The sequence below is a fragment of the Nycticebus coucang genome, chromosome 22 (assembly GCF_027406575.1).
Source record: "Nycticebus coucang isolate mNycCou1 chromosome 22, mNycCou1.pri, whole genome shotgun sequence".
NCBI lineage: Eukaryota > Metazoa > Chordata > Mammalia > Primates > Lorisidae > Nycticebus > Nycticebus coucang.
Window position 1 is genome coordinate 39,176,826 of NC_069801.1, and position 26,766 is coordinate 39,203,591.

The 26,766-nt window shown below is 44.1% G+C and overlaps 2 protein-coding genes across 6 annotated transcripts in view; one reads left to right on the forward strand and one right to left on the reverse strand.

The window, feature by feature from the left end:
* Nucleotides 1–445: 445 nt before the first annotated feature.
* MED8 (mediator complex subunit 8) lies at nt 446–5,696 on the reverse strand. Of its 2 annotated transcripts, none has more exons than XM_053575862.1 (7): nt 5,648–5,696; nt 4,021–4,139; nt 3,121–3,265; nt 2,453–2,593; nt 2,185–2,266; nt 1,586–1,834; nt 446–734 (listed from the first exon to the last, which is right to left on the reverse strand). In XM_053575862.1, the coding sequence occupies exons 1-7, from the start codon at nt 5,651–5,653 to the stop codon at nt 670–672; spliced, it is 807 nt and encodes a 268-aa protein (XP_053431837.1). In that variant the 5' UTR covers nt 5,654–5,696; the 3' UTR covers nt 446–669. The 2 variants fall into 2 exon arrangements, with proteins under 2 accessions (XP_053431837.1, XP_053431835.1); XM_053575860.1 differs by lacking the exon at nt 5,648–5,696 and adding an exon at nt 5,329–5,396.
* Nucleotides 5,697–5,782: 86 nt separating this feature from the next.
* The window catches only part of SZT2 (SZT2 subunit of KICSTOR complex), a 52,870-nt gene continuing 31,886 nt past the window's right edge, over nt 5,783–26,766 (forward strand). For 3 of the 4 annotated variants that reach the window (XR_008376876.1, XM_053575863.1, XM_053575865.1), the window contains exons 1-7: nt 6,172–6,319; nt 18,460–18,585; nt 18,884–19,057; nt 19,353–19,523; nt 22,666–22,797; nt 23,502–23,643; nt 24,048–24,154. Coding sequence is in view for 3 of the 4 variants with exons in the window: in XM_053575863.1 (XP_053431838.1) it covers nt 6,227–6,319; nt 18,460–18,585; nt 18,884–19,057; nt 19,353–19,523; nt 22,666–22,797; nt 23,502–23,643; nt 24,048–24,154 (945 nt within the window). In the remaining variant the exon portion in view is untranslated. Of the gene's footprint in view, nt 5,887–6,171; nt 6,320–18,459; nt 18,586–18,883; nt 19,058–19,352; nt 19,524–22,665; nt 22,798–23,501; nt 23,644–24,047; nt 24,155–26,766 lie in introns of those variants that run through there. The other variant, XM_053575864.1, reaches the window with a different exon arrangement.

Genomic DNA, 26,766 nt, shown 5'->3' on the forward strand with positions numbered 1-26,766 from the left:
TATAGTCCCTCCTTACAGAGGTACTTCCTGAGAAATCCCCTACTTACCAGACACCATCCTTCATGTGTATAGGGTAGGGTAAAGGACAGGGGACTTTGTGACTATTTCCCAGGTAACAGCTGAATTGGCTTCTCAGAGGATAGAGTAGCAGGCCCGACCTTCACCAGAGCTGTAGGTGGATAGTTTGGCCAAGCCCAGAAGCTTCTCTGCCTGCAGCTTAGAGGGAAAGCCATGATGGAACTTGGGCAGGAGGACCTGCAGAGACAGTGTGCCTCTAAGGCCATAGCAGCTGCTACAGTTTCTGGCAGCAGAAAATAAGCATAGGCTTATTTGATCTTGTGTCCATCAGTTCACCACTGACATGAAGCAGTATCAGATGAGGGTAAGTTCTGGATCAAGAATTGTGCAGGGTGGTGGGGAGAAGTGGCTGTAAAAACTATCATTTATTGAATGCCTATTATTTCATATCCTCACAACAACCCTATAAGAACAGGCTCAGACAATTAGGTCACTTGCTCAAGGTGTCACACAAGTAGTCAGTGATAGAGGAATTTGTTGCTGAAAGCCTGTGTTCTTTTTATTGTGCCCATCTAGGTGGGCCTTGAACAAAAGGTATTTTACTGCTTAACTCTGCAAAAAGCACCTGGGAGTGGAGGTTGCCGGCCACACTCACCGCTGGTAGGGATGCATTGAAGCTGACTTGATATTGGTTTTTATTCCACTTGGCATTTTCCCTAAAAGGAACATGAAGAAAGATATCTGAAGCAAGGTAAGACTCACATGAAAATCAGAAATGTGGTATCTCTGGTTCCTTTCTGCCACTTCTTTTATCATGTCAGAACCTCTGTGGCATCTGACCCCGGTTGGAAGAGTGAGAGGTGTGATTCTACACCAAGTTTTGTCCCTGAAGGTGTCTAGGAGGAAAGGAATGACATGGGAAAATAGTGGGAGGGGTCAGAATACACCCCAGGAGTCTCCTGCTCATCCATTCTGGAAAAGATAGCTACATCTTTAGACCCCCATTTAATGTCATAGGTAAAAGAGTATTATATTCTCTCTTGTTCTAATTTTCCCTTTGCCTAGGCAGCTTGGAAGAAATACTTCTTCTAGCTGCTTGCGTCTATTATTCTCATAATTATTAAAAGAAAGCAGGAGAGAAGGCAGGAGGCCAAGAGCAAGAAAGAGAGGATACATAGAAAAGAATATAGTACTACGAAACTTACCTGCTTGTCAAAACCTGATGCACCTACTAAATGGTCTTTAAGGTCTGACCATTGATCTCTCTACCTTAGAAGAGAAAGTGACAGTACTCCAAATATCCAGAGCAAATGAGATACAAGGATAATTGAGTCACAGATGTGAGAAGGGGATAGAGAGGGGAGCAATTTTTGTTACTCAAATTTTTCCTCACTTTCTGGTGCCTGTTACAGAGTGCCAGGTAAGATTTTACTTTTGAAAACTGTTTTCTGGGTCACAATACAAAGGAGAAAATCTCCAGGGCTGGGGATGCTGGGGTCCAAGATAATCTAGTTTATTCCCACTCCCCTTTTCAAAATCAGCTACATTTCAAACCTTGCTACCTTACCTGGCTGACCTGCTTGAGCCATCTGCACCCCACTGAGCATTGGTTGCTGCTGGCTTGGAGCTCCTGCCATCTGCACCTGCTGTAATCCTGAGGCTCCTGCAAGGATTGTCCCAGCTCCTGGCTGGCCCGGCTGGCCAGGACCACTGCTGCCTGAAGGTCTCCAGTTAGACAGCCCCTTCCCAAAGGCAACTGCTGCCACCAAGGCATTGGTGTCCGCAGGGTTAAAGGTCTGCTTGTTCGGCCGGAGACCTGAAGAAAAAGCAAGTGGGGACCCTGAAGTATGCTTCTGGCTTGGCACTGAGCCTAGTAGCTGGATGACCATTGTGAATGCCAAGGCTTGGAGTCCTGACTTCAGCATCTAGACTCCCTCATAGCCCAGAGAAAGAGCCAAAGGACCCCCAAGCCTATCTCAGAATTCTCCCTTCTCACTTTATCCATTTCCTCCACTTGCTCTAGGGCTGGCCTTAGGTACAACAGGCAAATACTTTACTAAGCAGTTCATTCTTGTGTCCTAACTTTACTACTACCAAAGCCACCATTCCTCTTCCAGTGCTCTTACATACCTTTACCTCTTCATTTTGCCACCAGTCCCTCCATACCTCCACTCTCAGATTCTCGCTCCTCTTTGCTGATTTTCTCCAGAAGATTTGAGCACATTTTGTTCAAGCTCTGGATCTGCTTCTGTAACGTATACAAATTTATGCGGAGATGTAAGTAAGAAATAATATGAAAAAGTTTCTTCTTTGTGCTCTTCCAGAGGCAACTTATGTACAACCAACTGCGCATCCCTACTAGACAGGAATGGTAATCCCTAGCTTCTAATGATGGAACAGGGATGAGGGCAGCAGAGCAGTTTCTCAGTCCAACCTGAGCTGCATCGGCACCAATGCGGGCAGCGTCTGTTGTCAGTTGCTTCTCCTGCTCTTCAACTTCAGGGTCAGGCTTGGTTCTCAGATGGTCAGGGACTACCTCATGGCTGAAAACCGGCACCCGTCCTTCAGTCTGCCGCTGTAACACACAGATTTTATTGATCCTACTATGCATACAAGAAGATTCAATCTGGCCTGATACATAGTCCCTTTTACAGGCAAATGGTGCATTTTCAGAGAAAAGACAACCCGAGATACAATATCTAGTTTCCTAAGACACTGTCCCCTTTACTCCATCTGTCAGTTCTGTCTTTTCATACCCCTATTTCTATCAAACCTAGGGGCAAATTATAACTACCTTCTGCTGCTACATTTTGATAAAAGACTACAACATGCAGGCACAAAAGGTCACTTTTTAGCTCAAGATAGATATTGAAGGAGAAAGGTCTCTCCCTTGGTGACACAGGTCTCAAGTTATTACAGCCCTGATTGGGAGTGCTTTCCTATCTCTAGAAGGACAAAAAGGTTTCAAAACTGCAATTTTTGCTTCTTATTGCCACACACTACTCCACATTCAAAACTTCTAGAATAATTAATCAACAATAGTGCTCTAGGCTGTCATTTAAGAACTTAATTTCCCAAGTTGTATCCTTTTCCTCCTCTTACCATGAGATCTTCATCTCGGTCTGGGGACAGCACCAGAGGGATGATGACCTGATTACGGAACAGGGGTGTCTTTTCATGCTTCAAGACCTTGTTCAGAGTGTTCAACTGCCCAGAGAGCAAGGCAAAGCTGTCCAGGACAGAGGGCCTGGTAGTGGTAAGAAAGTGTCAGAATGTTCCACTCCTTCCCTGGAATGGTTCCCAGTAGTCTCTAAGGGGTCCTTCAGACTAGGAACACCCAGACTCATCACCAAAAATCTCATAGTCCTATAACTGGCCTAGTGGGAACAAGACTGGCTAACAGGGATGGAGGTTATAAAAAAGGTACATATTTCAGTTTCTGACACTGATGTAGAAAAAGGAAGTTCATTGTTTGAATGAGGGTGAGGAACAGTGGCAAAATGGGAGTGAACGATGGCCACCCTGTTACCACAAAAAAATTTAGAAACTAGGTAAAAGCCACCTTTCCAGCCTGGAAATAGGATGCACACATCCAGAGTAAAAAATTCAGCCACATCTGTGGCAAGAGATCCAGCATGAACAGAGCTATAGAGCAGTGGTTTCAACCTTCCTAATGCCGTGGCCCTTTAATACAGTTCTTGTGGGTGGCAACCCACAGGTTGAGAACCGCTGCTATAGAGGGAGGACCTACTAACAGCGGACTTCCTCACCAGAAAAGTCACAAGGCAAATTAAAAGCTAGAAAAAAACAGGATTGAGAAACAGCATTTTCCTACTTCCTTGCCATGGAGGACACCTGTTAAATGTTGGGAAACCCAGCTCTTTCCAAATCTAAAGATGTTTGCAAACTGATAAATGGTTACATGATTGGAAACATTCTATCCATCAGAAGGCATGCCCCCCACCCATAGCACCTTCCCCAGCTTGCCCTGGCAACCCTTACCAGGTTAGCCTGCCATACTCGTTCTCCAACTTGTAAATGAAACTCCCCAGTGAGTTCTTCAGATCAGCCACTTGACTCAGCAGTGCATCTAAGGATGCCTCAAGCTGCTTCTCCTCCCTCTGCCACCAATAGGAACAGGTTGGTTACCCAGATAGATACTGAACATGACACATACAAAAGAAGAGTGAAAAGCCAGAGTGTGCAACACCAGTCAGGTAACACAGGATCTCATTGGCATAGGATAGCCAGATTGTTTTCTATCTTTGGCATTTAGGTTACAGACATCAACCCTTAGACCTTTCAACCTGTTCATCTGACTCCAAGTCCTCCTACCAACTGATTCCTTTCTCCTATTATCTAGTAAGCCATGCTTGGTTTTTCTCTGTATTAGGTACACCCTACTGTCCCTCATTGGGAAATATTCACCAGATCTAATACCTGGGGTTCATTATCTCACCGGCATCTGCCTTATGAGCCTGGTTCTTATCATCAATACAATCTGTGGGAAGCTTTCTCTGAATACCAGCCTTGCACTCCCCTCTCCCTTTGTCCCACCCACCACCCCAGGTCTTCATTTGCTCTTGGGATTTGATGTTTCAACCTTCTTGCTGAATTAATTTGCACTCATTTATCTCTGCGCTTCTTTCACCTACCAGGTGCAAGCAACTAAGTGACAAATGAAAAAAACATCTGGACATGCTTCTAACTACTACCTTTTTTTGAGACAGAGTCGCTCTTTTGCCCCAGCTGGAGTGCAGTGGTGTTACCATAGCTCACTGCAACCTCAAACACCTGGGTTCAAGCGATCCTTCTGTCTCAGCCTCCCAAGTAATTGAGACTACAGGGACTGGCCACAACGCCCGGCTAATTTTTTATCTATGTTTAGCAGAGATGGCGGTTTCTTGCTTAGGCTAATCTCGAACTCCTGAGCTCAAGCGATCCTTCCACCTCAGCCTCCTAGAGTGCTAGGATTAAAGGCGTGAGCCACCGCACAGGGCTAGACAATCAATTGTAAATGCTGGGGGTCTGCTGAGCGTTTCCATTCGTGGTCTCCTGTTTTACTCCACTTCTTCACCCTTAACAACCATCGGGCACGGGCTAAGAATAATGATGTAAAACCGTCTTGCAAACCCGCTAATGTGCCTGACAAGAGTTTGATCTTGGGTTCCACCATGGCTTCAGATTACAAATAGCTTAACTTTCGGCCACCACCGCCGCCCCCCCGCCCTCCGGGCTTCTCTCCAATTACAGATCCCCTGTTACGTCCACACACAACAACGTGAGATCGGGCAAGAGCCAACCCACTACCTTCTTGAGCCGTCTTCTTGGACTCTGCATCTCTGCCTTTCCAAGTTACAACCTAATAACTTCCCACACCCAAGTAAGGCAGTTCAGCCTCCTCCTTCCCGATTTAGCCTGAGTCTGACTCTCTTCAGTCATCCAGGCTCCACCCACACCTTTCATCTGCGAAGCCCTCTCTCCAGGTGGCCTTGTCCCTCATCCCGTGCTCCTTTATCAACCGCGAGCTCTCCTCTAAGTCCCAATTCCTCATGCTCCTCAGCCAGTTCACTTTCAGTCCCTTTACCAGAGACCAGCTAGCCGCTAGTAGGCCCAACCCAGCTCTCACCTGCATCGCGGCGGCCGTAGCAGCCGCGGCGACTACCTCTTCCGGTTTCCCGGTTGCCAGGCGCCTCTAAGAAGGGTTCGTTCACCAATCAGAAAACTTGGAACTCGGTCCTCCCACTCACTTCCGGTTCCTGCCGGGAGCCAAAGTAGCCAGGTCAGGGGTCAAGAGTGGAGCATTCCCACTGGCCCGGGCCGGCGCGGGAGTGTTGTGCCATGGCCTCGGAGCGCCCGGAGCCGGAGGTGAGGGGCGGGCGGGCGCAGCACTGGGCCTCGAGATCCTAGGGGAAGAGTCCGGCAGGCAGGCGTGGCACTGGCCTTCTCCGGATCTGGGGGTGGCTGGACCGCGTAGCCTCGGCAGGGACCGGGCCAGTCACACCTCCTCCCCCGCGGTCCGTAGTTTCCTCGGGGGCTGGAAGAGAAAACTCACTTTTTTTTTCCTGTGAAACTTTATCCGCGTCGCCAGCTCTTTGATCTAATGATAGTGGTATTTACAAACCCTGTATTTTGATTTTCTGTTGCAGTTTCAGTGGGCAACACGGCAGTAGACTTTGCCGGTTTCTGTATTTCCTCACGCATTGGAATGAATGAATTTTGTTTTAGAGCTTCATGCTTTTGGAAAAGCAACTTTAGTTTCGTGAAAAAAACATTTGACTGCAACCGAGACCTCGTTCTGGTATTGGCGCTACCATGTAGCTTTGTGTGTAACTTTGGGCAAGTCTTTGCTTTTGGGATCCAATTTCCTTCTTTATAAAATGTTTGTCTTTACAGTGTATTATGAGGATCACGTGTGTAAAACTGGAAAAGGCATATGAGGTATTTAGATGCTAAGGACCATGTAGGGAACGTTACATACATTGTGTCCTTGAGATTTGTGCAAGAAAGGAGGCAATATCCATTCTTATTTACAGAGAAGAAAACTGAAAAGTGAAAAATGTTAAGTACTTTACTCAAATGCTACTCAGCTGGTGGGGGGGGTAGCAGAGTTTTTTTTTTTTTTATTGTTGGGGATTCATTGAGGGTACAATAAGCCAGATTACACTGATTAGCAGAGTTTTGGAGTTAGAAGATCTGAGCATAAAATCTCAGATTTGAATAAACATCACCTCTAGGAGAGGTGCCAGGTACTACAAGAGAATATACTACTACTAGGTGGGAAGGGTAAGGGATGTATGTAGTGATACAAATAGTAGTCATTACTTAACTGTGCCAGGCACCATTCTAAGCACGTTCACCAATTATCAATTAATTCTCCCAGTATTATGAAGTGGGCACTATTATCCCCTTTTTTCAGTTGAAGAAACTAAGGCACAGAAATATTAAAAGTACCAAAGTTGGTGGCCCCCATAGCTCAGTGGGTAGGGCACGGGCCATATACAGCAAAGCTGGTAGGTTCAAATCCAGTGTGGGCCAGCTAAAACAACAATGACAACTGCAACGACAACAAAATAGCTGGGCGTTGTGGCCAGCACCTGTAGTTCCAGCTCCTTGGGAGGCTGAGGCAAGAGAATCGCTTAAGCCCAAGAATTTGAGGTTGCTCTGAGCTGTGATGCCACAGCACTCTACCCAGGGCAATAGCTTGAGACTCTGTCTCAAAAAATAAATAAATAAAAGTACTTAAGTTACGAAGCTGCTTAAGTATGAGACCCAGGACTACAAATAGTCTGGCTCCAGAACTTATGTTCTTAATCATGTTTATGGGCCATGTGCAGTGGCTCACGCCTATAATCCTAGCACTCTGTGGGCTGAGGCAGGTGGATTGCCTGAGCTCACAGGTTTGTGACCAGCCTGAGCCAGAGTGAGACCTCATCTCTAAAATTAGCCGGGTGTTATGGCGGGCACCTGTAGTCCCCAGCTACTTAGTAGGCTGAGGCAAGAGAATCGCTTAAGCCCAAGAGTTTGAGGTTGCTGTGAGCTATGACATGACGGCACACTACCAAAGGCAACAAAAAGTAAGACTCTGTCTCCAAAAAGTTTATAGTATAAAGAAGCCACAAGATGATACATCTCTAGTTCATTGGAATTTGGTGTGATATGACCCAATACTGAATATGATTGTAGGAAACTATGCCTTACATAAAAGAATCAGACATGTTCACAAATGGTAGAATAGCCCATGCATCAGACATATAAATGTTGAGAAGAACCATGAATTAAGTTGGAATATGTTTCATAATTGGTTAAAATGAGAGGAAATAGAGGGATGTTTTGGGGAAATGCAGCATACCTTTTAGGCAGATAGTCTAAAATGGCACTTCTGTAGAAATTAATGCAAGCCACATTTGCCATATTTAATTTTCTAATAACCACATAAACTAGAAAGAAACAAATGAATTTTAGTGATATATTTTATTTAGCCCAATATTTCTAAAATATTATTTCAACATATAAAAAATTATAAGAGATTTAGCATTCCTTTTTGTACCAAGTCTTTAAAATCTAGTGTTGTATTTTGTACTTATAGCACATCCCATTTTGGACTAGCAACATTTCAAGTGCTTTGCAACCTCACATGGTGGTTGAACAGTATGGTACATTGAACAGTACAGATCTAAGGTAATTTCCGGTCAAGAGATACAATCATCAGAGTCTCATTCATCCAAAAGTTAAGCATTCATTAGGTTCTTGATTTACATTTGTGAATTTTTTTTTTTTTTGAGATAGTCTCACTTTGTCACCCTCAGTAGAGTGCTGTACTGTCACAGCTCACAGCAACCTCAAACTCTTGGGCTTAAGCAATTCTCTTGCCCCAGCCTCCCAAGTAGCTGGGACTACAGGTGCCCATCATAGCACCCAGATATTTTTTTGTTGTTATTGTTTAGCATGCCTGGGGTGGGTTCAAACACGCCAGCCCCAGTATATGGGGCTGGCGCCCTGACCACTGAGCTATGGGCTCTGAGCCTACATTTATGAAAACTTTTTTTTTTTTTGTAGAGACAGAGTCTCACTTTATGGCCCTTGGTAGAGTGCCGTGGCATCACACAGCTCACAGCAACCTCCAACTCCTGGGCTTAAGCGATTCTCTTGCCTCAGCCTCCCGAGTAGCTAGGACTACAGGCGCCTGCCACAACGCCTGGCTATTTTTTGGTTGCAGTTTGGCCAGGGCCGGGTTTGAACCTGCCACCCTCGGTATATGGGGCCAGCGCCTTACCGACTGAGCCACAGGCGCCGCCCCATTTGTGAAAATTTTATCAAAAGGTAAAGAGAGTGAAGAGTTCTATTCTTGGGCATGATAAAGTGACTTGCTTTTAGAGATTGTTAGAATCCCAAGAGAGAAAGATTGGGCATAGTCAAATTTAGGATATCATTCATTCATCAGATACTTGAAATATTTTATGAGTGCTGCTGTGGACTCAGAATTGTGCTAAGTATCAGGGTGGATACACAGCTGTGTAAGCAGACATGTTCCCTATCTCTGTGGAGTAAACAAACACTAAATTATGATAATAGGTGCTGCAAAGGATTGAATGAAGGTGTTTAACAGCGGTTCTTACCCTTCATATTTAAGAAAGAGGAGGTTATGCATCAGGAAGTCTTCTCAAGAATGACATTTAAGCTGAGACCTGAAGAATAAGTAGAAGTTAGCAATAAGAAGAGGCAAAAACTTTTTTTTTTTTTTTTTTTTTTTACCACAAAGGATGTTGAAGAGCTTGTGGTGAAAAAGTGCTTAGAACCATCAGAGAACTGAGAATATAGTGTAAGCTGTAGTGTGACAATGAGAATAGATAACATTTACTGAATGCTTATTAAGTATCATCTGATACTCATAAAATAGCCACTGTTATTATCCCCATTTTACAGGTAAAGAAATTGAGGCACAAGAGAGTTTAAGTCTCTGTGCCAAAGCCATATGCAGCAGAACAGGCATTGAATGCTAGTGGCTCTAACACTAGAATGCATATTGTTAACAGAAGGGGGGTTGGTGAGAGAAAAGGTTGGTGAAGAAGATACAACTTGAAACCATGGTGGAGGTAGGACTTTGATGTAAAGTGGTAAGGTGGCTTCAGCCATTTCAAGAGAGAAAAATCTACATTATTTTGTGGGAGTCTGTTTGCAGAAGACAGCAGAAGGATTAGAAAAGGCTCAAAAAATAATTTAGACTTTAATCACAAAGGGACAGGTGCAAAAAACAAATAGAAAACATCAAATTAGTGCCTGCAGTCCCAGCTACTTGGGAGGCTGAGGCAAGAGAATCACTTAAGCCCAAGAGTTTGAGGTTGCTGTGAGCTTTGACACCACAGCGCTCTACTGAGGGTGACACAGTGAGACTCTGTCTCAAAAAGAAAAAAAAACAACAAATTAATGAGATGGACCATGTTTCATTCATCCTGTGTACATGGTATGCAGCACAGTGCCTGGTAATGTTTTATTCATTACAAATTGTATAAATGGTATGTAGGCCTCAATAAGTGTTCCAAAGAATTATAACCTTCCCCTGTCCTTGTTCTGACTCTCCTATTTAATTTGTAACATCATCCCTGTGAAGATACTCTTTTCCACATGTTTTTAATAATGAAACTGAGGCCTGGAAAAACTAAGTAACTTGTCTAAGGTCACCTAGATAACAAAATTAAAACCAGATTAGAATCCAGGTCTCTGACTCAAAACCCTGCTTTATATTTGCCAGATTACTCCAAGAGTAATGGGTATCAGAGTCAAAAGGGACTTGAAGTTCTGTGTGAGTACAGATACTGTGATAACTAATTCAGGGATTCTCAAGTGTTAATGTGGAGGAATCACTTGGGGAGTTTGTTAAAATGTTAAAACTCCTGAGCTCCATAAACCCCGAATTCACTTGGTCTGGGGTGGTGCCTAGAACCCAGTTGGCTTTTTTTTTTTTTGGTGACGCAGTCTTACTGTGTCATCCTCAGTAGAGTGCCATGGTGTCACAGCTCACAGCAACCTCAAACTTTTGGGCTTAAGCAATTCTCTTGCCTCAGCCTCCCAAGTAGCTGGGACTACAGGCTCCTGCCGCAATATACAGTGATTTATTGTTGCAGTTGTCATTGTTTAGCTGTCCTAGGCTGGGCTCGAACCCGCCAGCCTCAGTGGCTGGCACCGTAACCACTGTGCTATGGGCGCCACACCAGTTGGCATTTTAATAAGCTCCTCACGTGATTTTGATGAAGCTGGTCCTTGGATCCCATGCTGAAAAACACTGTTCTAGCGGCAGCACCTGTGGCTCAGTGAGTAGGGCGCTGGCCCCATACACCGAGGGTGGTGGGTTTGAACCCAGCCCCGGCCAAACTGCCACAAAAAGTAGCCTACTTGGGAGACTGAGGCAAGAGAATCACCTAAGCCCAAGAGCTGGAGATTGCTGTGAGCTGTGACTTCACAGCACTCTACCAAGGGCGACAAAGTGAAACTATGTCTCTAAAAAAAAAAAAAAAAAGCCACTGTTGTAGTTCCCTAAGTAATTAAATCTTCTGGTTCTGATACATTCTATCTTGAAAGTGAAAATGTAAAGATGATGGTTTTTTTTTTTTTTTTTTTTGTAGAGACAGAGTCTCACTTTATAGCCCTCAGTAGAGTGCCGTGGCATCACACAGCTCACAGCAACCTCCAACTCCTGGGCTTAAGCGATTCTCTTGCCTCAGCCTCCCGAGTAGCTGGAACTACAGGCACCCACCACAACGCCCGGCTGTTTTTTGGTTGCAGTTCAGCCGGGGCCGGGTTTGAACCCGCCACCCTCGGTATATGGGGCTGGCGCCTTACCGACTGAGCCACAGGCGCCGCCCAAGATGATGGTTTTTTGTCTTATTTTTTTAGAGACAGAGTCTTGCTCTGGTGCCCAAGTTGTAGTGCAGTGGTGTGATCACAGCTCACAATAACCTCAAATTCCTGCACTCAAGGGAGCCTCTTGCCTCAGCCTACCAAGGTGTATACCACCACACCCAGATTATTTTTTGTACAGACAGGGTCTGGCATGATCTTTGGGCTGATCTTAAATTCCTGGCCTCAAGTTGTCCTGTTTTGGAATTGGATTACGGGCATGAGCCATCATGCCTGGCCTCTAGAGATGATGTGTTTTTTTGTTTGTTTGTTTGTTTTTTATGCAGTTTCTGGTGGGGGCTGGGTTTAAACCCGCTACCTCCAGCATATGGGGCCGGTACCCTACTCCTTTGAGCCACAGGTGCTGCCCTAGAGATGATGTTTCAAAAATGTAGTTAGTGGCTCAAGCAGCTAATGTGCCAGGAACGTACACCTAAGCTGGCGGGTTTGAATCCAGCCTGGGCCCACCAAACAACAATGACGGCTGCAACCAAAAAATAGCCGAGCCTTGTGGCGGGTGCCTGTAGTCCCAGCTACTTGGGAGGTGGAGGCAGGAGACTCACTTGAACCCAGGAGTTGGAGGTTGCTGTGAGCTGTGATGCCACAGTACTCTACCCAGGGTGACAGCTTGAGGCTCTGTCTCAAAAAAAAAAGTTGCTGACTTGATTGATTGATTGATTGTACAGATACCTGCCACAATGCCTGGCTAATTTTTCTATTTTTTAGTAAAGATAGTGTCTTGCTCTTGTTCAGGCTTATCTCAACTCCTAAGCTCAAGACATCCTCCCACCTTGGCCTCCTACTAGAATGCTAGGATTACTGGTGTGAGCCACCATGCCCAGCCAGTTGTTGACATTAAAGGATCGTATAAGGGAGAAGGCTGCAAGAAAGCAAGGCAAATATTCCTGGTCTCAAGAAGGTGGATTCTTTAAGAATTGATTGATGAACAAGACTTCATTTTGGCTTTGGACAAGTCCATCATTCAAATAATCTTCAAGGCAAGGAGGAGAAATGAAAGCTATAGGGTAGTGAAATTCAGCACCCTGCTAATAATTGAAGGAAAGCTTTCTTTTTTTTTTTTTTGTTTGTTTGTTTGTTTTGTTTTAGCACTGTGTCCTCCATTTGATTTACCCCCATTGCCTCCTCACTAATCAAACCTTGCTCAACCTTTAGCATCAGTGTTCTCCTAAGGAACTACCTAAAGCCAAGTTACTTTGTTTCTTGCTGTCATAGAGCCATGTTCTTAACTTTTGTGATTACTTGATTAATGCTTTTGTCCTCCATCCATTATAAAGCAAGTTTTATTAGAAGAGAGAATGCATATTTTTGCTTTCCTTTATATCCTTAGGATCTAGCCCAGTACCTAGCATGTAGCAGGCTCTCTATAAATTTGTTGGCTAAATGAATGAATGAATGCTTTGCCTTTGTCTTTTTGGGAGTTGGATGAGGACTGGATGGCATTCTGATCAAATTAGCAGGGAAATTAAGCTGGAGAGGTTTACTACAAGAATGAGCAACATTCTAAGCTTCATAATAGAGTAATAGACTGAATTTATGTGATAGAACTAATTGAATAATTTCATGTGTCCCAAAAGGGATGTGTCTTAGCAGCACAAGTGAGAAAGTCATAGAGGTTTCCTAAGTCAATAATATGGTAAATCTTAAAAAGAGAGAGAGAGAGAGAAGGCAAATATAAGAGAATCTGAATTTGTGACATTACCTGGGTATAATTTCCCATTCTGGCCCCTTTATTTTAAGTTGAAAAGTAGACCAACCAGAGTTTATGCATCGGCATGTAATCTAAGATATAAAATAGTGAGGAAACTTGAAACTGTGCCATTTGAGACATACTTAAAGAACTCAGGGATATCTGCTCTGGAGAAGCAAAGATTGAGGGCTGTCATCACATGTTTGATAGACTCTCTTTTGGCAAAGGGGCAGACTTACCCTGTGTGTCTTTGGGAGGTAAGACCAAAAGTGAGTTAGATATTTTCTAGAGAACACATTCCAAGAATGGGTCAAGATGTTAGCAAGAAGACAAAGTCTGACTCTGTGTCAGCACAGAAGCAGAAGTGAAGGGCTTCTGACACACAAGAAGCAGGGTAAACAGCAAAACCTTATTATCATTAATATGTACATTTATATAGCACTTTTTACAAAGTGCTTTCACACATCATCAGGGTAAGTGGTGGTATTCTATAAAAGAGGAAACTGAACTCAAGTTCTAAGTCTCAGCTATCAAATCACACTTTCTCTCCATAACATTGTTCTTCCTTCTAAAACACATTTAATGGAAACTAAAGCAAATCCGTTAGACCCCTCACTCCTACTCCCCCAGGATTCCAGAACAGTTAAAAAAAAAATAATAACGATAATAATACTAGAAAAGAAGGGCAGCACCCTGTGGCTCAGTGGGTAGAGCACCGGCACCATATACCAAGGGTGGCAGGTTCAAATCAGCCCTGGCCAAACTGCAACAAAAAAATAGCCAGGTGTTGCGGGCAGTGCCTGTAGTCCTGGTCCCAGTTACTCGGGAGTTACTCCCAGTTACTCGGGAGGCTGAGGCAAAAGAATCACCTAAGCCCAGGAGTTGGAGGTTGCTGTGAGCTGTGATAGCACATCACTTTTCCCAGGGCAATAAAGTGAGACTCTGTCTCTAAAAAAATAATAATAATAATAGAAAAGAAATACTACTGACAATCTGGTAAAAAAACTTTTTTTTTTCTTTTTTTGAGAAACAGAGCCTCACTCACTCTGACCTCCAGGCTAGAGTGCCATGACCTCAGTCTAGCTCACAGCAACCTCAATCTCCTGAGTTTGAGGGATCATCCTGCTTCAGTGTCCTGAGTAGCTGAGATTGCAGGCACCCATCCCAATGCCCAGCTAATTTTTCTATTTTTAGTAGAGGCAGGGTCTTGCTTTTGCTCAAACTAGTCTCAAACTCCTGAGTTCAAGCGATCTTCCTGCCTCGGCCACCCAGAGTGCTAGGATTACGGGAGTGAGCCATTGCACTTGGCAGTAGAAGCAAAGGAAAAATCCAAACACTGTAACAGATTAATTTTTCCATAAAGTGGTTGAGGAAGGATGGGAACTCTTAAACAACAAAAAACAGATGTTGATGAAAGATTGAGAAAAGTAGGAATCATCAGTAAGAAAATAGGAACATAGCTGGAAACAAAGAAGAGAGTAAATATACTTTGTAAGAACAATTTTCCTTATTCATAAATTCATTGGATAATTCATAAATATTATTTGAATACTTAATATATCTTGGCACTGTGCTAGGTGCTAGGGTTGCATCAAGGAACAATATATAGACATGGCTACCTCTTCAGAGCTTCCACACTTGTGAGAGAAACAAACATTAAAAAGTATGCTAGTTTTTTGTGTGTGGGTGTGTTTGTTTTCTAAGAGACAGAGTCTCACTATGTTGCCCTTGGTAGAGTGCTGTGGTGTCACAGCTCACAGCAACCTACAACTCCTGGGCTTAGACGATTCTCTTGCCTCAGCCTCCCGAGTAGCTGGGAATACAGGTGCCCACCACAACACTTGGCTATTTTTTTGTTGTTTTTGCAGTTTGGCTGGGGCCGGGTTCGAACCCACCACCCTTGGTATATGGGGCTGGCACCCTACCTACTGAGCCACAGGTGCCACCCTGTTTTGTTTTGTTTTGTTTTTGAGACAGAGTCTCACTATGTCACCCTCGGTAGAGCGCTGTGGCATCACAGCTCACAGCAACTTTGAACTCGGGCTTAAGTGATTCTCTTGCCTCAGCCTCCAGCATAGCTGCGACTATAGGTGCCTGCCATAATGCCCAGCTATTTTTTGGTTGCAATTGTTATTGTTTAGCAGGCCTGGGCTGGGCTCGAACACTCCACCTTTGGTATATGTGACTGGCGCTCTACTCACTGAGCTATGGGCACCAAGCCATAAAGTTTGCTACTTTTTAAACTCCAGTAGGTGTTTTGTGAATGCCTAGCAGAGGTCCCTAATGTCATGCAAATAGTCAGGAAAAGATTCACTTACTAAACTCAGATTTTCCAAGATTTTAGTCATAGGAGTTGGGGTGGCCAAGTGTCCCAGTTCTGTCCTTATAGTGCTGACCCATAGACATGTGCTGTATCTTCTTTTCATCCTGACCTGTTATGGACCAAAACTCATTTTCCCTGATTTTTCCTTGCATAGCTGAAACAAACCAGCATTTGAAGAATAGTCTTTACTAAATACCGAAGAGCAAAAGGAAAATAGTGTCAACATTAGCATTAAGATAATCTCACCTTGAGAAGAGTTGTACTGATTATAAGTAGTTTCAAGCATCCAGTTTGCTTTTTCTTAGAACATATAATGAATTCACTTATTTAGTAAAAAAAAATTTTTTTTAATTGAGATAGAGTCTCACTTTGTCACCCCCTGTAGAGCGATGTGACCTCATAGCTCACAGCAACCTCAAACTCTTGGGCTCAAGCAGTCCCCTTGCTTTACCCTCCCTAGTAGCTGGGACAACAGATGCCCACCACAACATCCAGCTATTTTTTTGGTCGTTGTTATTGTTCAGCAGGCATGGGCTGGGTTTGAACCCACCAGCCCTGGTACATGTGGCCTGCGCCCTCCATAGTAAAATTTTGTTCAAAATCCTATGTGCCAGCCACTGCACTGGGCTCTGGGGATAAAGTAATAAACAGAAGGTCGGCTAAGTTAGGTTGGTCTTCCTATTCTGATAATACTCTGAGCCCCAAATGATCCTTTTTTAGATAAGAACCTTGGCAAGATCCAGCATAGTCAACACAATATTACACCCACACTAGCTAAGTCAAACATGAAAGAGAGGTTGCCTGGTTTAGGAGAGTACTCCAACCTAAGACCAAGGATCAGAGAAAGACAAGCTGAGTAATTGCTGTGATTTCCTTCCTTAGATACCATTTTTGTTTTTATGAAGGGAGCAATGAGAGTTTGTTTGATAGGACTTGTTGAGGGGAAGGGGTAGTGATGACTGTCTCTTTTCTAGCTAACTTGGAAGTCATCTAGCAGCATGGGGTTTCTAATGCTGCCTTAATCATACTTGACATGGTCTTCCTCTATCCCAGGGTTCTCAACCTTCCTGATGCCGCAACCTTTTAATACAGTTCCTCAAGTTGTGGTGACCCCCAACCATAAAATTATTTTCGTTGCTACTTCATAACTGTAATGACTTGTAATGTAAATATCTGATATGCAGGATGGTCTTAGGTGACCCCTGTGAAAAGGTCGTTTGACCCCCAAAGGGGTTGTAACGCACAGGTTGAGAACCGCTGCTCTATCCTTACTTTCACTTAATCACTGTTTCATATCTATCCTGTCCTAAAGACTCTTTGAATTGAAACTAAACACTTCAGCTGACTTTTGGGTTTGTTTTTTTACTATAACAAGACTTTCTCATTGAAAGGCAGTGTTGGTTTTGCATTCTAGCACTAACTTGTGTTATCTCATCAAGGACCACTCTCAAACAGTTCACATCCTGGTTACTTTCAGTAGTTCTGGTCTAAGCTGCCGTCATCTTTCCTGGTCACTAGTGGGTCTTTCTGAATCACATTATAGCCAGAGGGAATTTTTTTTAATACAGTTATAATTACTGGCTGGCTGAAACCCTTCAGTAGTATAACCACATTCTTAGGGTAAAATCCAACATCCTATCAAGGGCCCACCTCAGCAGTATTGGGAAGAGTGATTTTAGATGTTATAGAGACATAACAAACAATAATATGGAATCAGCATTTTGATGTTTAAATTGTCTTTTTGTCATTCTGATTATGTTAAAGCATCCATTTAGCTTATTGTCCCCATTATGTTCTTTTTTTAAACTGCTTTAAATCTTTTCTGTTCTTGGGTGGTGCCTGTGGCTCAGTGAGTAGGGCACTGGCCCCATATACCAAGGGTAGCAGATTTGAACCCGGCCCCGGCCAAACTGCAACAAAAAATAGCTGGGCGTTGTGGCGGGAGCCTGTAGTCCCTGCTACTCAGGAAGCTGAGGCAAGAGAATCGCCTAAGCCCAAGAGCTGGAGGTTGCTGTGAGCTGTAACGTCACGGCAGTCTACTGAGGGCAACAAAGTGAGACTCTGTCTCTGAAAAAAAAAAAAAAAGAAAGAAAAAATCTTTTCTGTTTTTTTTTTTTTGGCCGGGGCTGGTTTTGAACCCGCCACCTCCGACATATGGGACCGGCACCCTACTCCTTGAGCCACAGGTGCCACCCATCTTTTCTGTTCTTAAGTTTCCAGTTTGATCCACTTGTCACACTTGTGGATGGTCTTTGCAGCTCATCATGCCTTGGCTTGCCTTCTGACCCTATACCCACTACTTAAATTCAATCTTTTAACTTTTCTGAATCTTGGTTTTTCTCCTGACAAATGTTTTATTGTGAAGATTAAATGAGCTTACTTAAAGACCCTAGCATAGTGCCTTGTAATAATCTGTAATAGTTAACTTTTGTTATGTTCTTACCAAGTACCAGGGACTATGCTGAGGACTTTATATGCATGATTCCCCTTGATGCATTTAAGATTGGTATTAGTATTCTCTCCATTTTACAAATGAGGACACAAAAACTTAAAGAGGTTAAATACTTTTCCACAGTCTCACAGCTAATAAGTGGCTGAATTGGGATTCAAACACAGGCTGAATCTGAAATTCTTGTACTTAACTTGTATGAAGTACTATTGGATATACTTTAGGTGCTCCGTAGATGCGAATTCCTCCTTGCCTTCTGCTGTCATCCTTGTCATTTCCCAGTGCCTGTTTCTGTATCTTTTCACCCTTGCTTTCTTTCTTGGAGAAGAAGAAAGACTTTCTATGTTGTTATTTGTCTACGCTCTTCTCTGACATCAGGCACCTTTCTTTATTGCTTTTCTAGGGCTAGGAACACCTTGTGTGGAGGTGGGGGTAAACGCCTCATCTCTGCTGCTTTGCTTCTCTCAGTTTGTAAGCTCCTTGAGCAAGTTACTTGTACAGTGATGTGTATATTCTATGAATTCAGTACCATTTTTTTAGATTTATGAATGTCTCTGTCTCCAGGTGGAAGAAGCTGGGCATGTGTTCCTGTTAATGAAAAAGGATTATCGAATCTCCCGAAATGTTCGCCTCGCTTGGTTCCTCAATCATTTGCATCAAACTGTGCAGGCTACACCCCAGGAAATGCTGGTAAGGTCTAGAGACAGGATATATATAAGGAACTGGCCCAGAAGGTTCTGTTCCTGAGGAGGGTGTTGGAAACAGACAGGAAGGGAGACTAACTCTGAGAGTTCTAATTCTGGGAGGGGCAAGTGACTAAGCCCGTAAGATAATGAAAATTTTAAAAACAAATTTTCTACATAGTGAGGGAAGAGTGTATGGTTGTGTTGAGGAAGGTGAGCCATTTTGGATATAGAAGGCAGGGTCTGAGAAGGAAAAGTGTGACTCTTCCCTGACCCTTTGTTTTTCTTTTCATCCTAATTATCAGCTTCAGTCTGAACAGGAGTTGGAAGTCCTCAGTGTCCTGCCACCTGGGTGGCAGCCAGATGAACCAGTGGTCCCAAGGCCATTCCTTCTCGTACCTTCTACCCGAGTCACCTTCCTGGCCTGGCAGTATCGATTTGTCATTGAGCTGGACCTTAGCCCATCTACTGGTATTGTGGTAAGTGATTAGAGGGAGACAGTAGTAAGAAAGGATGAGGTATAGGGCGAGGAAGAGAGGGAGAGGCCTAGGAGAAGTGAAAAACGATCTCGGCATACCATGGTAGAAATAAAAGAGGCTTATAAAGAAATGATAGGTGTTTAAAGACAGATCCCATTCAACATGTGCCACTGTACTTGTAAGTGTGGTCAACCATAAAATAAGGGTCTGACTGGCCCACAGAAGCTGCTTGTTTTTGCCCTCTGCTTAGGGCTGCTTTGGACCTCCTTGAAAAATCTCTCTGCATTGCCCTCAGGATGACTCCACTGGGGAGATCTTATTTGATGAAGTTTTCCATGCCCTGTCCCGCTGCCTGGGTGGGCTGCTTCGGCCTTTCCGAGTGCCTGGATCGTGCATCGACTTCCAGCCTGAGATCTACATAACTATCCAGGCCTACTCCTCGATCATTGGCCTTCAGTCCCACCAGGTATTGCTTCTTCTCTCCAGGTTTTTACCCTCAGACCAATTTTCTCATCTTCCAAATCCTTATCCTGTCATATTGTTTATACCAAAAATCCCCAGCTCTGCTGGTATATTAAACTTGTTTCCTAGTCATCGCCATGGGTCTCTCTCCTTGAGAAGAACCAGTTCCTCTGGTCTTAAAGGATCTTCTCATAATCTTTAGGTCAGTTGGTATTGATTGGACAAACACCACTCTCACCACTCCTATAAATCTCTTTGGTTCTAGCCACTGGATGTCTATTTTTTATGTTTTCCACTGTCTCTTCTAGTTCTGTCAGATGATTTGCTAATGTGCTAGGTCTTGGTAGTACCCCCAAGAGCTGATCTTTTGGAATAGTTTTGTGATTTTGAAATTTGATACCAGAAACATAATTTCTTTCAAGGACAGAGGAGGGTCATTTTCTCTGAGGACCTTGTGAACTGTTGGGTGTAATGCTGACCACACAGATAATTACAGGTCTTATCTAACACCCAAGCAGGCTATCACAAGACACTCCTTTTGAACAATGGCCAAGTCTGTTACTGGAGTATCTGTTTTTGGCTTAGATAAGCATTGGCCCAGTTTCCCCATATCTGCTTTTTTTTTTTTTTAAGAGACAGAGTCTCACTTTATCACCCTCGGTAGAGTGCCATGGCGTCACAGCTCACAGCATCCTCCAACTCCTGGGTTTAGGCGATTCTCTTTCCTCAGCCTCCCGAATATCTGGGACTACCACAACGCCCGGCTATTTTGTTGTTGTTGTTGTTGTTGTTGCAGTTTGGCTAGGGCTGGGTTTGAACCCTCCACCCTCGGTATATGGGGCTGGCGTCTTACCGATCGGCGCCACCCCCCATATCTGCTTTTTACCATCCTCAACTCATTGGTAAGAGCTTGCCCTGAAGTTGTCCCTGCTGGCTCCGTAGTCACCTTAGCTATCAAATTGGCTTTAGAGACAGGGTACCAGGACAGCGTCTGAGGGTCTGAAATATACAGCATCATTGGTACGTGCCTGGATCCCAGAGCAGGGACTGCCAGCCCTAGTTTAAAGTGTTCTCCTAGTATAATTAGTAATATTTTTTGTGGGCTGCATTCCAAGACAGGATCTAGGCTTTGCAGTTACTGATAGCCAAGGGGGGAGCACATGAGTATTAGGTAATCACTCAAAACTTGGTACAGTGGCAAATACTTAAGGAAGCCTAATTGTGTTGGCCCTGGCTAGATCCTGGAACAGATATTGAAGGAGCTAATTCCAGTTGAATGTGATGAAGGCACTGATAATTTTTTTTTTTTTTTCCCCCAAGAATCTCACTCTGTTGGTCAGGCAGGAGTGTCAGCCTAGCTCATAGCAACCTCATATTCTTACGTTCAAGGGATCCTTCTGCCTCAGCCTCCCAAGTAGCTGGGACTATAGGTGCCAGCCACAACTCCCAGCTAATTTTTCTATTTTTATTAGAGATGGGGGTCTTGCTCTTGCTCAGGCAGATTTTCAACTCCTGAGCTCAAGGGATCCTTCCATCTAAAGCCTCCTAGAGTGCTAGGATTACAGGCATGGAACCTGTAATTTCTGACTAAGGAGCATTGGGAGCCTAGAGAGAGAACTCCCAACCAAGCCTGGGGCAGCAACAGGAGATTCTTTCAGACAAAACAACATTTAAACTAAATCTTTTTTTTTTTTTTTTTTTTTTTTTATTTTGGCCGGGGCTAGGTTTGAACCGGCCACCTCCGGCATATGGGACCGGCGCCCTACTCCTTGAGCCACAGGCGCCGCCCTTAAACTAAATCTTGAAGAAAGAATTGAGCTTAACCATTCTAAGAAGGGTAAATGGGCTTTCCGGGCAGCAGGACCAGCACAGGCAAAGACAGGGCTATGAAAACTGCTCTCAGTCACAGGTGTTTTAAGGACCTACAAATTATTCAGTTTTGACAAACTAAAGTTTGAGTGTAGGTAGGTGACAGGAGAAGAGACTGTAGACATAAGTGGGGACAGATTGTGAAAGGCAGTGAATGTCATGCCAAGGACTTTGTGCTTTATTCTGTAGGGGAGTTCAGTGCAGTAGTTAAGAGCACTGGATCTGGGATCACATTGTGTTTGCTTTCTGGCTGTACTACTTACTGGCTGTGTGTCCTTAAGCAAGCTAACCTTTCTGTACATCTGTTTTTTTTTTTTTCTCTAAAATGAAGGTATTAACAGTATCTATATTATATGTAATTGAATTAATACATGTCAAGCACTTCGAATACTGTCTGCCATGTAGAAAATGTGAATGTTAGCTATTAAAACAATTAGCCGAAGGTAGTAGGGCTACCATTGAAAGTTTTAAATAGACAGTAGTAGGATCAGATTTGTAGATTGAGAAGATCACACTGGTTTGTGACCAATGTGGAGGATGAATTGGGGACAAATCTGGATATGGGGAGAACAGGCAGATTATTGTACCAAGAAAGTAAGGAGGGGGCCTGAACGAGGACAGTAGCTATAGGGAAAGAGATTTAGTTAGTTAAGCCCCAAGGTCATTTACCAGTCTTGAGCCAGGCTTCTCATTTTCTCTGTAGCTCCCTCAAGATGTATCCTGCAGGCTCGGTGCCTGTGGCTCAAGCGGCTAAGGCACCAGCCACATACACCTGAGCTGGCGGGTTTGAATCTAGCCTGGGCCCACCCGCCCGCCAAACAACAATGATGGCTGCAACCAAAAAATAGCCAGGCGTTGTGGCAGGTGCTGGTAATCCTAGCTTGAGCCCAGGAATTGGAGGTTGCTGTGAGCTGTGATGCCACAGCACTCTACCCAGGGTGACAGCTTGAGGCTCTGTCTCAAAAAAAAGAAAAAGTTAAATCACGTTTGTAATATATGTTCTTTGAAGGAGATTGGAGAAGCCCAATATGAAGGATCATCCACAGAGGACAGTTGTAACCCCTGGAGAGGGGGGCTCATTTCTGGGGGCCCTGAGAAGGGACAGTGGACCTGGGCTGATGTCTGATGGAGTGGATAATCTGCTAAAGGGGAGCTGGCTATGAGCCATCCCTTAGTTCCTGGTTGGGTGGGAAGCTATGGAGAATCAATAGAGGAAAAATGTAGGGTCTGTTACCCTCTTGACCATCATGTCTCAGTCTTCCCCTTGTGCTTCTCAGGTGCTGGTACAGGGCTGCCTCTTGGACCCTTCCCAGCGGGAGGTGTTCCTACAGCAAGTGTATGAGCAGCTCTGCCTCTTTGAGGATAAAGTGGCCACCATGCTGCAGCAGCAGTATGAGCCCCAGAGCCAGGTATGTGGGAAAGAAAGTGGGCAGAGGCAACATAGAAAGAGCAGCAGCTAAGGACAGAGGGCAGAGGAGAAGTAAGCCGAATAGAGAGGAGAAAGAGAACAGAAAAGGGCTGAGCACCAGAGTGAACCGAGCGTAGACATGCTAGTGAGTGTTCACAGCAGCCTTCCTGTTGGAGGAATACTTGGACACATTCCCAAAACACAGATTCTGTGTGAAAGCATTTTCTTCAGCCCTAGATCTGAGAAGGTGATCATGGGTAGCTTTGATTTCTAGTTAGTATTTTGTACAGTCTGGGATAAAGCTGCTTGGACTCAACTGGACTGCCCTGTCTTGTTACTTGTGGTACCCCAGAAGTAGCCAGGCAAATGGCAATTCTATGTGCTTGGTGACTAGTAATGTAATTTGATTGATGTATAAAGTATTTCATAATGGTGATAAAAAATATGGAATGGGGCATTTGGCAAAAGGTGGAGAAGCCTTGTTTCAGTATAGTCTGGTGCTGAATTCTCTTCCCAGCTGAGTGTCAGATCTGAGCACACACTGCGGGAGGGAGCACCGTTAGGACTCAGCTGCATAGTTAGGGGGATTTGGGTCCTTACGGGATTAAGCTTGTGGCAGTGCTAGGCTGTAAATTCTGGGTTTGCTGTGGATGGGGCAGCAATGCCATCTTTTCCACTCTTATCTTTTCTATAACTTGGGGCCAGGCAGAAGACCAGTCTCCAGACTCAGGGGAGCCACTGGGCCGGAAGGTGGGAGTCTCCATGGTGACCGCTGATCTTGGGCTAGTCAGTATGATTCGTCAGGGCATATTGGCACTACAGTTGCTACCTTCAAACTCTAGTGCAGGTCAGTAGAAGAAACATTAGTGGGGTTGGGGAAAGGGATTTGCGAAGGGTTGTGGTGGGGGTCCAGCAAAGATAGAAATTCCAAGGAATCAATGGGCTCAGAAAGATCTGTTTCCTTGTTTGCAAAATATAAATTTGTTTTAGTGCATATTCCAGTACTCTCAGCTCTGACAACCATCTGGGACCCTAGGGGAAAGGAGTAGAGCTTCAAGGATATCACTTCAGGGAGATTGTGACCTAGCACTCAGGAGAAAGAAGTAGGAGAGGGGAGAAGGAACAGTGTTTAAGGTTTATAAAACACATTGACGGTCAGACACTGACTTCTTCCAGGCCCTGTTGAATGCCTCCCTGTGACTTTGGTCTGGCCAGTATCTCCAGGTCTGTATCTGGTGTTCCCTGTTCTAGGTATCATCGTGATCACAGATGGAGTGACCAGTGTCCCTGATGTTGCTGTTTGTGAGACACTGCTGAACCAACTTCGCAGTGGCACCGTGGCTTGTTCTTTTGTGCAGGTGAGGACTTTAGGAGGGAGGAGAGGGAGGTAGGATATCTCACAAAATTGGGTATGGCCAGTTGCTTCCTTGCAGGTAGTGACTTCCCATATTTACACAGGGGAAAAAAGGAGTTATGTCTAGAACAAGGTAGGTGGCGGTGGTGAGAGAGGACTCTCATCTTTATCCTCTTTCCTTAGGATTTGGGAGCCATGTTATAGAAAAAAAAGTGCACAATTTGAAATCTGTTCCAGTTCCACTCTGCCAGTAGATTAGTCATTATTATTTTGGGTACAAGGGCCAGAAAACCCAGCTCAAACTAGCTTAAGGTGAGGAAAAGTATATTCAAGGAACTGCAGCTAATTTAGATTGATGGACTGTAGGGTAGGAGGCAAAGAGCTGTGGGAAACAAGGCTAGCGGGGTGGGCACGGGCCAGAGTGTGAAAGCTGGTTCCGCTATATTAAGGAATTTAAGCATAACTCTATGGGTGATGCAGTTGTATAGAAGGAAAGTCACTAGTTAGGTTTATTTTCTACTCAGGTCTCTCTTGCTGCTGGGTAAAGGGCAGGAGCAGAGGTAGGGAAGCTGTTAATTGTAGTGGCCCAGGTGAGAGAGGGTCAGGGCTCAAGGGGAATCAGGGGCACGAGGATTGAGCAAATGAAGAGGTAGAGTCAACATGACTTTATAATTAGCAAGATGGGGGTGGGAGATGAGAAAGAAAGAGGGGTTAAAGACACCTCCAGGTTTGTGACTTCAGTCATGACTGGTTGACTGGCAGAGCAAACGAGAAGCTGCTGAGGTAGAGTAAGGACAAGGTGATGAATTCAGTTGTGTGCACGTGCATTTGAGGGGCCTGTAGTTCAACACAGTATAAGTTACGCATGCCAGGTATGAATCCTGGCTCTGCTTCTTACCTGTGTGACATCACTTCACCTCTTGGTCAGATTCATCTGTAAATGAATATTGTAAAAATACCTACTTTACTGGGTGAGATGATGCATTTAAAGTAATTAGCATAAGAAAAATGACACTCTCAGTTAGAAAAACAACTACATTCTAATGGGAAGGGGAGAAGGAAGAGGGTACACTCACCTAATGGGCACAGTATAGGGGTGTATGGCACACCTCCTGGATAAAGGACTCAACTAAAGTTTGGACTTTACCCAACAAACACAAACAATGTAACCTAATTGTTTATACACTAATATCAATCTGAAATAAAAAAAGTAAAGTAATTAGCATAGTGCACAGTCACCAGTAAATGGCTTCTCTTCATTGAGCAGTGAGCAGTTGAATATGCAGATTCTGATTCTCAGGAGGCATTAGTTGAGAGAGATTTAGGATTTGTCAGGCTACAGATAGTAATTGAGAAAAGAGGAGGGTCCTGGAAGAATTGTGGGGAACACTAATTTTTAAAAGTCTTTCATAGAAAGGGGACCCACTGAAATAAAAAAAGGGAATCCAGCAAAGATTCTGGTGTCTGAGAAGTTAAGAGTTTGGGAAGAAAGAAGTAGTTAACATCATGAGAGGCAGCAAAAAGATCAAGTAAAATGAGGAATGAAAAGTGCCCTTTGGATTAGGTAATTGCAAGGTCATAGGGACCTTTTTTAGAGCTTGCTTTCAGTGAAGGGGAAAGGAAAATGATTGCAATGGACTGAAAAGTGGATAGAAGAGAATGAAGTAGGAACAATTGTGGACCCAAGAAATTTGGCTGTTCAGATCAAGAGGGGGAGAGAGAATGATAGCCAGAGGGAAGTACAGAGTGGAAGAAGGGGTGTTTGTTCTGTTTTGTTTTCCAAGCAAGAGACTTAAGCATGTTTTTAAGTATCTGTGGTGAAGAAGAGTTTGAAAACAAGGGAAAGAAAATGGAACCTGGTCAAGTAATGTCCTTAAATTGACAGGAGGGCATTGGCTCAAGAAACAGATTTGGGAGGAGTCACCATGTCATTTCTTTCTTTGAGACTAGACGGTAGAAGTAAAGAGTAAAGATGAAGATAAATTCTGAGATGGCCTCTGATTTTTGTCTTAAGTAAAAGTTGAATACTGTGAGGAAAGAAGGCCAGAGTTGTTAGGAAGAAGGAATAATGTTGAGGAGAGCCATGACGGACTAGCTGAGTTGGGGATCATATACTCTGGTGTGGTGGTGTCAGCCCACACAACTATACAGTTTTCTCTATTTGGTCACCATTGGCCAAGTAGAGAGGTGATCCTAGTTGGGATTTTAATGTAGAAGCAGAAAGGAGAGAAGAGGGCTAGGGATTTGAAAGTGATGCTGACGAAGTTGCTTGAACATAGGCTCTGGGCTAAGTGGAAGAAAGAGGATCAGGGAAGTGCAGACAGACATGGAGAATGCAGAGATTCAAGGCCTGGCAGTCTCAATGAGGTCAAAGAGCTGCAGGAGGAGGAGAGTGGATGAAAGCTAAAGGGATAGTCTGTGTATAATCGGTGGGATGTGGCAATTTGAAATTACAAACATGAATCCATTCCAAGGGCCAGTATGTAGCCATTGGGCAGTTGAGTGGCATATACAGGAGATGAGAGGAACTGGAAAGTCAGGGATTTGAGTCCTCTAGAAGAGGTCTACAAACCGTTTCTGCAAAGGCCAGCTAGTAAATAGTTAAGCCTTGTGGGC